The sequence below is a fragment of the Oncorhynchus tshawytscha genome, linkage group LG28 (genome assembly GCF_018296145.1).
Source record: "Oncorhynchus tshawytscha isolate Ot180627B linkage group LG28, Otsh_v2.0, whole genome shotgun sequence".
Lineage (NCBI taxonomy): Eukaryota > Metazoa > Chordata > Actinopteri > Salmoniformes > Salmonidae > Oncorhynchus > Oncorhynchus tshawytscha.
Window position 1 is genome coordinate 5,306,551 of NC_056456.1, and position 13,729 is coordinate 5,320,279.

The 13,729-nt window shown below is 42.0% G+C and overlaps 1 protein-coding gene across 1 annotated transcript in view; it reads right to left on the reverse strand.

The window, feature by feature from the left end:
- Positions 1 to 13,729, reverse strand: part of klhl24a (kelch-like family member 24a) — a 65,293-nt gene that overhangs the window by 8,629 nt on the left and 42,935 nt on the right. The window contains 1 exon segment of the mRNA XM_024390938.2: positions 7,318 to 7,506. Within this exon segment, the coding sequence (XP_024246706.2) occupies positions 7,318 to 7,506 (189 nt within the window).

Below are 13,729 nucleotides of genomic sequence, written 5' to 3' on the forward strand. Positions count from 1 at the left end.
CAACAATGCCACATCAGCCCAACATGGGCTAGCCTACACGCTTCCTAACACAGGCTAGGCCACCCCTGCCCAACACAGGCAAGCGCACACCATAGCAAAACAGGCCAGCCCATACCAAGCCCAACAGGGACTAGCCCACACCAAGCCCAACAGGGACTAGCCCACACCAAGCCCAACACAGGCTAGCCCACACCAAGCCCAGCTAGAAGTGGGGGCTCATTAGAATATTTGGGTTTGCATACAGTTCGTTTTGTGCAACCGTCACTTAGAGTGTCATTCCAGTTCAAGTCTTGTGTGATGTCAAAAAAAAAGTTTTAATCTTGTGCACTACCAATGATGAAGTCTTTAAATATACTTAAATAAGTGCATTTGACATATGAGAAATTCAACAGTTTTTTTTGTAGGCTCAGCCCTGAACTATGTGCTCTCTGTCACCTCTGGCCCCATCTCAAATGGCCCAACAAAATACTTGTAGGGGCTAGTCAGCCCTGCCCCTGCAGAGGGGCCAAAATGTCTTTCTGTTACAGTATCCAGCGGACTGACTATTGGAATATGTAATACTACTGCAGCCATGTTTGGTATCTATCTAAAAACTTGTCCGACGAGGAGAACATTGATGCCATCTACTGTATATGGATGCATGATCTCTGTGACACTGTATTCAAGGACATCTTTTATCCTCTCAGAAATGCTCTATTGTACCCAGTCCACCCCCTCAGGTCATCACACATAGATGTGACTTTCATCACATTAACTGGACAGTCTTTATTAGGGGTCAAATGTTATGCATACAGGGTACAGTGCCTTCGGAAAGTATTCACACCATTTTACTTTTTCCACATTTTGTTACGTTAGAGCTTTATTCTAAGACGGATTCAATTTAAAAAATCCTCAGCAATCTACACACAATATCCCATAATGACAAAGACAAAACAGGTTTTTAGACATTTTTGCAAATGTATTAAAGAACAAAAACAGAAATACCTTACTTACATACAGTACCAGTCAAAAGTTTGGACACACCGACAGGGTCACCAGAAAAGCACCATCACAACACCTCCTCCATGCTTCACGGTGGAAACCACACATGTGGAGATCATCCCTTTACCTACTCTGCGTCTCACAAAGACAAGGCGGTTTAAACCAAAAATCGCAAAGTTGGACTCATCAGATCAAAGGACAGATTTCCACCGGTCTAATGTCCATTGCTCGTGTTTCTTGGCCCAAGCAAGTCTCTTATTATTATTTGTGTCCTTTAGTTGTGGTTTCTTTGCAGCAATTCTATCATGAAGGCCTGATTCACGCAGTTTCCTCTGAATAGTTGATTTTGATTATGTGTCTGTTACTTGAACTCTGTGAGGCATTTATTTGGCCAGCAATTTCTGTGGCTGGTACAATAACTCTAAAAGAACTTATCCTCTGCAGTAGAGGTAACTCTGGGTCTTCATTTCTTGTGGCAGTCCTCATGAGAGCCAGTTTCATCGTGACGCTTGATGTTTTTTGCGACTGCACTTGAGGAAACTTTCAAAGTTCTTGTAATTTTCCAGATTGACTGACCTTTATGTCCTAAAGTAATGATGAACTGTCGTTTCTCTTTGCTTATTTGAGCTGTTCTTTCCATAATATGGACTTGGTCTTTTACCAAATAGGGCTGTCTTCTGTATACAACCCCTATCTTGTCACAACACAACTGATTGGCTCAAACGCATTAAGAAGGAAAGAAATTCCACAAATTAACTTCTAACAATTTTAACAAGACACACCTGTTAATTGAAATGCATTCCAGGTGACTACCTGTTATTTCATAGTTCTGATGTCTTCAATATTATTCAACAATGTAGAAAATAGTTAAAAACCCTTGAACGAGTAGGTGTCCCCAAACATTTGACTGGTACTGTAAGTATTCAGACCATTTCCTATGAGACTCGAAATTGAGCTCAGGTGCATCCTGTTTCCATTGATAAGGATGATCAATGGAAACAGGATGCACCTGAGCTCAATTTCGAGATGTTTCTACAACTTGATTGGAGTCCACCTGTGGTAAATTCAATTGATTGGACATGATTTAAAAAGACACACAGCAGTCTATATAAAGGTCCCACAGTTGACAGTGCATGTCAGAGCAAAAACCAAGCCATGAGGTTGAAGGAATTGTCCATAGAGGATAGTGTCGAGGCACAGATCTGGGGAAGGGTACCAAAAAATTCTGCAGCATTGAAGGTCCTCAAGAACACAGTGGCAAAACTGAGCAATCAGGGGGGGAAGGGCCTTGGTCAGAGAGGTGACCAAGATCCCAATGGTCACTCTGACAGAGCTCCAAAGTTTCTCTGTGGAGATGGGAGAAGCTTCCAGAAGGGCAACCACCTCTGCAGCACTCCACCAAATGCTTTCATGGTACAGTGGCCAGATGGAAGCCACTCCTCAGTAAAAGGCACATGACAGCCCGCTTGGAGTTTGCCAAAAGGCACCTAAAGGACTCTCAGACCATGAGAAACAAGATCCTCTGGTCTGAAAAAAAAACTAGATTGAATTCTTTGGCCTAAGTGCCAAGCATCATGTCTGGAGGAAACCTGGCACCATCCCTACGGTGAAGCATTATGCCGAGGGGATGTTTTTAAGTCAAGGAGTCTGAATACTTTCCGAATGCACTGTATATGATAAATATCACCCAAATACACTTTTGTAAAAATATATGTAGGATAGTAACAACTTGGTTGTATTTCTGATACAATGTATCATGTTCCTTATATAACTTTAAGGCTCGAAAACTATGCAATTTATGCATTGAACTAAATTGTAATGAATAAATTATATAAATAAATACATTCATATTAAATAGAAAAAGAGCATCGGCCAAATGTGGGCAGCCTACATGGGGCCAATATTTTGGTCCGCATTGGGCAAATGTGGGTATGTTTGCTGGGAAAAGCTTTGTTCAGGCAAAGTGAGGGCTGTCTTCACCTAATATGGGCTGCCAACACTGGGCCACACTCAATGCCTACGTGGAGTCGATGAAAAAAGGCGCATTGGCCCAATATTGGCAGCCTACATGGGCCAACATTTTAGCATGCCCTCGGGCCAACATTGTGCCAATGTGGACATGTTTGCTGGGAATACACAGGATAATGAGATATAAAGCTATTCAACAATTAGAACCCAGCCCAATTGTGATCCCTGTGCTACCTGAGACAGATTCAGAGACAGAGACACTGCAGCCTTTGTTGTCTGTGTCTGTGTGCATGTATCAGACACCACCAGTGGTTCAAAGAAGAGAATAGAGAAACCCTACTGCCACTCTAATTCCAGGAGATATGATTGTCCTAGATTTTGAGTTCAGTTTACATCCAGGCTCCAGCCACCTAACCAACAAAGGCTGTCTGCAGTCTCCATAGGGGGTGTTCCTTACAGTAGATGAACACAGCATCCTGCATGTCTGTGAAAAGCCCTGTCTGCTCTCTGTAAATGTGATATACAGTAAAAGTGTATGTTCAAGACTACTGTCTAATTTAACAGCATCTCAAACCACACTATTCTGTATTGACTAACTTCTAAGGCTCTAATTTTTTATCCTCTGGCAAATGCCTGCCACCAATACTTTCAGTCTTTGTGTGTCCTCAAACTTAAAGCTTCTCCTTTAAATAACGCCCCACACATTTCTAATAGTATAGGCTAAAATGGGGAATATTCAATACATAATATCACTAATATTGTTTAATCTAACTTCACTGTATTCTGTGCTCACTCAACGTCATCAAAACAAAGGAGATGATCGGGGACTTCAGGAAACAGCAGAGGAAGCACTCACTCCACTATCCACATGGAAGGGACAGCAGTGAAGAAGGTGGAAAGTTTTAAGTTCCTGGGTGTACACATCACAGACAAATTGAAATGGTCCACCCACACAGGCAGTGTGATGAAGAAGGCGCAACAGCGCCTCTTCAACCTCAGGAGGCTGACGAAATTTGACTTGTCACCCAAAACCCTGACACCAAACTTCTACAGATGCACAATCGAGAGCATCCTGTTGGGCTGTATCACCGCCTGGTACGGCAACTGCACCGCCCACAACCGTAAGGCTCTCCAGACGGTAGTGAGGTCTGCACAACGCATCACCAGGGGCAAACTACCTGCCCTCCATGACACCTACAGCACCCAATGTCACAGGAAGGCCAAAAAGATTATCAAGGACAACAACCACCCGAGCCACTGCCTGTTCACACCGCTATCATCCAGAAGGCGAGGTCAGTACAGGTGCATCAAAGCTGGGACCGAGAGACTGAAAAACAGCTTCTATCTTAAGGCCACCAGACTGCTTAACAGCAATCACTAACTCAGACAGGCTGCTGCCTACATTGAGACCCAATCACTGGACACTTTAATAAATGGATTACTAGTCACTTTAAACAATGCCAATGTAAATGATTCCACTTTAATAACATTTACATATCTTACATTACTCATATCAAATGTACAGTTGAAGTCGGAAGCTTACATACACCTTAGCCAAATACATTTAAACTTTGTTTTTCACAATTCCTGACATTTAATCCTAGTAAAAGTTCCCTATCTTAGGTCAGTTAGGATCACCACTTTATTTTAAGAATGTGAAATGTCAGAATAATAGTAGAGAGAATGATTTATTTCAGCTTTTATTTCTTTCATCACATTCCCAGTGGGTCAGAAGTTTACATACACTCAATTAGTATTTGGTAGCATCGCCTTTAAATTGTTTAACTTGGGTCAAACATTTTGGGTAGCCTTCCACAAGCTTCCCACAATACGTTGGGTGAATTTTGGCCCATTCCTCCTAACTGAGCTGGTGTAACGGAGTCAGGTTTGTAGGCCTCCTTGCTCGCACACGCCTTTTCAGTTCTGCCCACAAATGTTCTATGGGATTGAGGTCAGGGCTTTGTGGTGGCCATTCCAATAGCTTGACTTTGTTGTCCATAATCAATTTTTCCACAACTTTGGAAGTATGCTTGGGGTCATTGTCCATTTGGAAGACCCATTTGCAACCAAGCTTTAACTTCCTGACTGATGTCTTGAGATGTTGCTTCAATATATCCACAAAATGTAACATTTTCCTACCTCATGATGCCATCTATTTGTGAAGTGCACCAGTCCCTCCTGCAGCAAAGCACCCTCACAACATGATGCTGCCACCCCCGTGCTTCACAGTTGGGATGGTGTTCTTCGGCTGGCAAGCCTACCCCAAACATAACGATGGTCATTATGGCCAAACAGTTCTATTTTAGTTTCATCAGACCAGAGGACATTTCTCCAAAAAGTATGATCGTTGTCCCTATGTGCAGTGGCAAACCGTAGTCTGGCTTTTTTTATGGCGGTTTTGGAGCAGTGGCTTCTTCCTTGCTGAGCGACCTTTCAGGTTATGTCGATATAGGACTCGTTTTACTGTGGATATAGATACTTTTGTACCTGTTTCCTCCAGCATTTTCACAAGGTCTTTTGCTGTTGTTCTGGGATTGATTTGCACTTTTTGCATCAAATACGTTAATCTCTAGGAGACCGAACACGTCTCCTTCCTGAGCGGTATGACAGCTGCGTAGTCCCATGGTGTTTATACTTGCGTACTATTGTTTGTACAGATGAACGTGGTACCTTCAGGCATTTGGAAATTGCTCCCAATGATGATCCAGACTTGTGGAGGTCTACCATTTTCTGATTTCTTTTGATTTTCCCATGATGTCAAGCAAAGGTACAAAGGTACACCTCCAATTGACTCTGATGATGATGTCATTAGCCTATCAGAAGCTTCTAAAGCCATGACATTTTCTGGAATTTTCCAAGCTGTTTAAAGGCACAGTCAACTTAGTGTATGTAAACTTCTGACTCACTGGAATTGTGATACAGTGAATTATAAGTGAAATAATCTGTCTGTAAACAATTGTTGAAAACATTTATTGTGTCATGCACAAAGTAGATGTCCTAACCGACTTGCCAAAACTATAGTTTGTTAACAAGAAATTTGTGGAGTGGTTGAAAAACTAGTTTTAATGACTCCAACCTTAGTGTATGTAAACTTCCGACTTCAACTTTATATACTGTATTTTATACCATCTATTGCACCTTGCCTATGCTGCTTGGCCATCGCTCATCCATATACTTATATGTACATATTCTCATTCACCCCTTTAAATTTGGGTGTATTAGTTAGTTATTGGGGAATTTTTAGATTACTTGTTAGATATTACTGCACTGTCGGAACTAGAATAACAAGCATCTCTGCTAACCTTGTGTATGTGACCAACAAAAATTTGATTGGATTTGATCCATTATGACCACCACTGTAGTCTTGGCCCTTCACTAGTCCTCCATCTAGCTATAGGTAGGTGTGGTGATATACCTTGCCTAGTCCTCCATCCTCCCTCCAGCTATAGGGCCATTCCCTAGTCCTCCGTCCTCCCTCCAACTATATGTAGGTGTGGTGATATACCTTGCCTAGTCCTCCATCCTCCCTCCAGCTACAGGGCCATTCCCTAGTCCTCCGTCCTCCCTCCAACTATGGGGAGGTGTGGTGATATACCTTGCCTAGTCCTCCATCCTCCCTCCAGCTACAGGGCCATTCCCTAGTCCTCCGTCCTCCCTCCAACTATGGGGAGGTGTGGTGATATACCTTGCCTAGTCCTCCATCCTCCCTCCAGCTATAGGGCCATTCCCTAGTCCTCCGTCCTCCCTCCAACTATGGGGAGGTGTGGTGATATTGCTCTCTGTCTGATCTCACAACACCTCCAATGACAACTGATTAACTATAAAAGGTGTCTCATTAAACCTCATTAAAATATTGCCTATTTTAACATGGAAAACATGGTATGACTCATCTGACTCTGGTATCACTCGCTGTACTTGATCTGAATAAACCTCCACCTTATTCAACCCTTGTGTTGTAATGTCAGTCTGGGTTATTAGACAGTGTTATTGGACCGAGGTGTAGCGTAGGCGCAAATCTCACAAGTACTTGATTCCAAAATCAGATTCCCTGTTTACTGTTATGAATGCATAAGGGGAGGGGTGGTGATGGTGGTGGTGGAGACAGAGGGTTGTTGATGTACTGTATAAGCGTAACTGTTATGAACTGTGGAAAGAATTTCCTCTTGAATGACAAATAAGGACAGTAAAGGTAAGTTAACAACATTCATTCATTACTATGATTTATAGGTTGATATCTAAAAGGTATGGTGTGTATCAAACCTTTTATATTATCCATGATTATCTAACGTGTGTGGTGTATCTACGAAAGTTTAAGGTGCATCTTAGCCAGTTATCCATGTGTATGGTGTACCCTATGGGTCTACCCACCTTATCAGAGCAAGTGTTGTCATCGGGCCCTCCCCCGATGACAAAGAGCTTCCCAGCACAGCTGGACACGGCCGGAGAACTGACCGCCTCCTTCATGGGAGCCACCTCTGTCCAGCGGTTAGAGAAGGAGTCATAGCACTCCACACTGCTCAGACGACTCTGACCGTCATACCCTCCCACTGCATAGACCTGTACAGAGAACACACATATAATCACAGTGGTTAGAACAATATTGATTAGCGTTTGCATTGGCTACAATACACAAACACCTCTGGTAAGAATTCCCCTGCCAAGAGTGCTCAACCTGTGCACACACAAAATCCTGCCTAAGCACTGCATATACAGTACCAGTCAAAAGTTTGGACACACCTACTCATTCAAGGGTTTTTCTTTGACTATTTTCTACATTGTAGAATAATAGTGAAGACATCAGAACTATGAATAAACGCATATGGAATCACGCAGTAACCAAAAAAGTGTTAAACAAATCAAAACATATTTTATATTTGAGACTCTTCAAATAGCTACCCTTTGCCTTGATTACAGCTTTGCACACTCTTGGCATTCTCTCAACCAGCTTCATGAGGTAGTCACCTGGAACGCATTTCAATTAACATGTGTGCCTTGTTATAAGTTAATTGACCTTCATTGAAATGCATTCCAGGCGACTACCTCATGAAGCTGGTTGAGAGAATGACAAGAGTGTGCAACAAGGCAAAGGGTGGCTACTTTGAAGAATCTCAAATATATTGTATATTTTGTTTATATTTGTTTAACACTTCTTTGGTTACTGGTACTGTATGACACATACGAACACACGCACCCATGCATGCACAGTGCCTTTGTCTGTGGCATAGAGACAGGTTTGTTTACAAGAAGCCACTGTTCCATGTGTGTATACCAGTTCCTGCCTCTTGAGGTAGAACCAGTCAATCCAGTAAACGGTATAAGATGACCTAATTCATGCTTTAAAAAAATAAAATAAAAATCACCTTTATTTAACCAGGTAGGCCAGTTGAGAACAAGTTCTCATTTACAACTGCGGCCTGACCAAGATAAAGCAAAGCAGTGCGACATCAACAACTACACAGAGTTACACGTGGTATAAACAAACGTACAGTCCAAAAACACAATAGAAAAGTCTATATACAATGTGTGCAAATGAAGTAAGATTAGGGAGGTAAAGCAATAAATAGGCCATAGTGGCAAAATAATTACAATTTAGCATTAACACTGGAGTGATAGATGTGCAGAAGATGAATGTGCAAGTAGAGATACTGGGGTGCAAAGGCACAACAAAATAAATAACAGTATGGGGATGAGGTAGTTGGGTGGGCTATTTACAGATAGGCTATGTCCCGGGGCAATGATCTGTAAGCTGCTCTGACAGCTGATGCTTAAAGTTAGTGAGGGAGATATGGGTCTCCAGCTTCAGTGATTTTTGCATTTCGTTCCAGTCATTGGCAGCAGAGAACTGGAAGGAAAGGCGGCCAGAGGAGGAAATGGCTTTGGGGATGACCAGTGAAATATTCCTGCTGGAGCGCGTGCTACGGGTGGGTGCTGCTATGGTGACCAGTGAACTAAGATAAGGCTGGCCTTTACCTAGCAAAGACTTATAGATGACCTGGAGCCAGTGGGTTTGGCGAAGAATATGAAGCGAGGGCCAGCCAACGAGAGCATACAGGTCGTAGTGGTGGGTAGTATATGGGGCTTTGGTAACAAAACGCATGGCACTGTGATAGACTGCATCCAATTTGCTGAGTAGAGTGTGGAGGCTATTTTGTAAATGACATCGCCGAAGTCAAGGATAGTCAGTTTTACGAGGGTATGTTTGGCAACATGAGCGAAGGATGCTTTGTTGCGAAACAGAAAGCTGATTCTAGATTTAATTTTGGATTGGAGATAATTAATGTGAGTCTAGAAGGAGAGTTTACAGTCTAACCAGACACCTAGGTATTTGTAGTTGTCCACATATTCTAAGTCAGAACCGTCCAGAGTAGTGATGCTAGACGGGGGTCAGATGCAGGCAGTGATCGGTTGAAAAGCATGCATTTAGTTTTACTTGCATTTAAGAGCAGTTGGAGGCCACGGAAGGAGAGTTGTATGGTATTGAAGCTCGTCTGGAGGTTAGTTAACACAGTGTCCAAAGAAGGGCCAGAAGTATACAGAATGGTATTGTCTGCGTAGAGGTGGATCAGATAATCACCAGCAGCAAGAACGACATCATTGATGTATACAGAGAAAAGAGTCGGCCCGAGAATTGAACCCTGTGGCACCCCCATAGACTTCCAGAGGTCCGGACAACAGGCCCTCCGATTTGACACACTAAACTCTGTCTGAGAGTAGTTGGTGAACCAGGCGAGGCAGTCATTTGAGAAACCAACAATATGTGACTTTATTACAACTGGCACCATAACCCTCCTATTTGTGTGTGTGTCACGGGTAATATATGAAAGACATAGCAGACAGTAATCACATCAGATGAACTAGCTCTTCAACTCAATCACACTACACCGCGTATGCACGCACGCGCACATGCACATTCACACATACATCCAATTTCCAAATTCCGGTCTGGAATGGATGGCTGATTTAAACTCATTTCATGTTCAGAACCTTTGAATGTGAATTCATTGGGTTTCACATATCTTTCACCCGAGTCATTCATGTATAATCACAGTTTTCCGTGAAATAGCATGAGAACATTGTTTAGTCAACAATACATCAGATAATGATGGGCTCACCATTTAGTCATTTTACAGTTTTTTTCGATTGCTAAACGACAGTGGACACAACTGGAGTCACATGTGCAAAACTCTAACTACAGTCTGCACAGCAGCAGTTCATGTGGACCAAACTCTAGTTCGTTTTTCATTGCTTGAACACAGTTTTCAAAACTCTACACACTTATCCCATGACTTTAACCACAACCTGCACAACACTGTGGATTTACAGCACTTTGTTCAAATGCTAACACACTGCTGTCAAAACTGTGAACCACACATTCAAAACGGAATAGATTTCAGCCTTGTGCCTTTCAAACACTGCTGATTGCAATTTCAGCTGAAAGGCTAAGCAGGTGTCTTGTTTTAGACTTGTTAGTGAACACACACACATATTACAGTATATATAGGTAGAGCTCAGAAAGACTCATTTTGGAAATGGAACAAGGAAGATGGGTTCGTGGAGGGAGAAGGGTGGCAGGGAGAGGGCGGATGCGTGGAGGAAGACAAAGAAGACAAAGAGCTGTTATTTCAGATGAAATAAGGGCTACACTTATAGACCATGTCGTAAACCATGGTCTCTCATTGAGTGAGGCAGGGTTGAGGGTGCAACCCAATCTGCAAAGATCCACAGTGGCATCTGTAATGCGAATTTTCCATCATGCAAACAGGTGAGAGTTACATCCTTACAGTAAATGAAAACATTACAGGAATCTATTTTGTATTGCAATTATAGAATATTTACACAGATATATATTACAGTAAGTTTGACTGTAAAATATATTTTTACAACAGGACCCAAAGGCTGCCCCCAACAGGGGGAAGAGGAAAAATATTTTCAGATGCGCAGGAAAATGCTATTGTTGACATGGTTGATGTCAACAATGCAATAAAACTGCGGGAGATTCAAGATAGAGTGCTGGCTGATAATGATATATTTGAAAATGTTAATTCTGTCAGCACAACAACAATTGCTCGAGTCCTAAAGAAACACCAAGTTACAATGAAACAGTTATACACTGTACCATTCGAGAGAAACAGTGAACGGGTAAAAGAGCAAAGATACCAATATGTCCAGGTAAGACGTCTGAGGTTACGTACACAGCTATACAAAATATTTACAGTAAAAAAAACACTAGCATTTCTACAGTAAAACTGTGCACTTACTGTTTTTCAGAGAGTAATGGAGGTGGAAGCACTGGAAAGACCACATTCATTTGTATTTATCGATGAAGCTGGATTTAACCTTGCCAAAACACGGCGCAGAGGAAGGAATGTTATAGGTCAAAGGGCCACTGTGGAGGTTCCAGGCCAAAGGGGGGGAAATATCACCATGTGTGCTGCAATGGCCAATGATGGTTTGCTTCTCAACACACCACTCATTGGCCCATTCAACACAGAAAGGCTTATAGCTTTCCTAGAACAGCTCTATGCTCAGCTAGTGCCAGCAGAACAGGGGGAGCCAGTAAGAAACCCCCAAGTTTTTGTCATAGTTTGCGATAACATTGCTTTTCACCACTCTGCAGCTGTCACAGATTGGTTTGCAGCACATCACAGATTTATGGTTTTGTACCTGCCTGCATATTCACCCTTCCTCAACCCAATAGAGGAGTTTTTCTCTGCCTGGAGGTGGAAAGTGTTTGGTCACCACCCACATGACCAAATGTCTCTTTTGGAAGCCATGCGTGCCGGATGTGAGGACATGAGTCCAGAGGACTGCCAGGGATGGATAAGGCACTCCAGAAGGTTCTTCCCCAGGTGCATGGCAAGAGAAAACATTAGATGTGATGTTGAAGAAAACATGTGGCCTGATGCTAGAGAGAGGCAGGATTAGCCCCTCAATTATTTGTTCAAATTACAGTATGTACTTTTAGTTTCTACCTTCTTTTTCTCATTACTGTAATTCTGTAAATTACTACAGACTATTGAAGCAAACTGCTCATTTTCATTTACCTTAAAGAATTGTTATGTTCTAAAAAATGGAATAAATCATGTGAAAGAATGTCACTTTTCTTTGAAGAAAATATTACTTTGTATGAAGTCACTGAAATTGTTCAAACTGTAAAGATGAAAAGTTTGTATTTTCTGTATTGGTGTTTGATGCTAGTGTTTTTACTCTTAGTGTGTTCTGAGTGACAGTGTGTGTTATCTCAGTGAGGGTTGTGCATAGTGTTTGGCTGCACTGAGCGTGTTTTGAGCCATGTGTTAAGAGTTGTGTTGCTTGGAATGAGTTTTGCAGGTGATGTGAACTGTTTAGCTCAGGTGACTGTTGGTAGTGCAGACTGTAGTTAGAGTTTTGCACATGTGACTCCAGTTGTGCCCACTGTCGTTTAGCAATCGAAAAAAACTGTAACTACCATTTAATCCAATAGCAAAAAATACACATTTCAAAACTGTTCTTTTTGAACTGCTGAATAGAAAGAATTGTCAATGGTAAATAAGATTTTCCATGTAGTATTGGACTAAAACTTGACAGTCCCCTGGTGGTTGATGTTAATGGGTTCAAAGCATATAAATTCAGGAAGGTAGAGGAAAAACTGAAAGATCTGTATGGGTGCCAGAGAGACAGAGCAGACAGTGACTGGTTCTGATATACAAACACATCAACACGTCTCTTATGCAACCTGTTGCCTCTTGGCTGTTCCTGCCTCTCTTCTACATAGGCAGGTGAGCAGGTAGAGAGGGAGGGAGATCGCGAGGGAGGACGAGGGGGGGTGGAGGTAGAGAGGAAGAGAGAAATAGGAAGAAAGGAAAGAGACAGAGACTTGTTATTGTGAGAGGCCGCCGTAGGCAGACCTGGCTATCAAAAGACGACAGGCTATGTGAACACTGCCCACAAAATGAGGTGGAAACTGAGCTGCCAAATATATGACCATATTAGAGACACATATTTCCCTCAGATCAGACAGATCCACAAAGAATTTGAAAAACAAACCCAATTTTGATAAACTCCCATATCTACTGGGTGAAATACCAGTGTGACAATCCAAGCAAGCAAGATTTGAGACCTGTTGCCGCAAGCAAAAGGCAACCAGTGAGGAACAAACACCATTGTAAATACCATTGTAAATACAATCCATTTTTATTTTCCCTTTTGAAATTTAACTATTTGCACATCGTTATAACACTGTATATAGACATAATATGACATTTGAAATGTCTTTATTCTTTTGGAACTTCTGTGAGTGTAATGTTTACTGTAAATTTTTATTGTTTATTTCACTTTTGTTTATTATCTACTTCACTTGCTTTGGCAGTGTTAACAAATGTTTCCCGTGCCAAAAAAGCCGTTAAATAAAATTGAATTGAACTAGACACTTTTAGAGAAACAGAAAGGTAAGCAAGAGACAAATAAAGGACGAAGAGATGGGGGAGGAGGCAGAGAGCGGGAAGCAGACCGGACACCTAACTATTTGCATAGCAACTGAGGCAGTTCATAAATTCGGCCTACTTTCCAAACTGGAAGGAAGGAAGGTAGGAAGGTAGGTAGGTAGGTAGGTAGGTAGGTAGGTAGGTAGGTAGGTAGGTAGGTAGATAGGTAGATAGGTAGATAGGTAGATAGGTAGATAGGTAGATAGGTAGATAGGTAGATAGATAGATAGATAGATAGATAGATAGAGAGAGAAATAAATAAATATAGCTACTGTAGGTATTTTTTATGTGTTCGTATGTGTGCGTGTTTGTGTTCA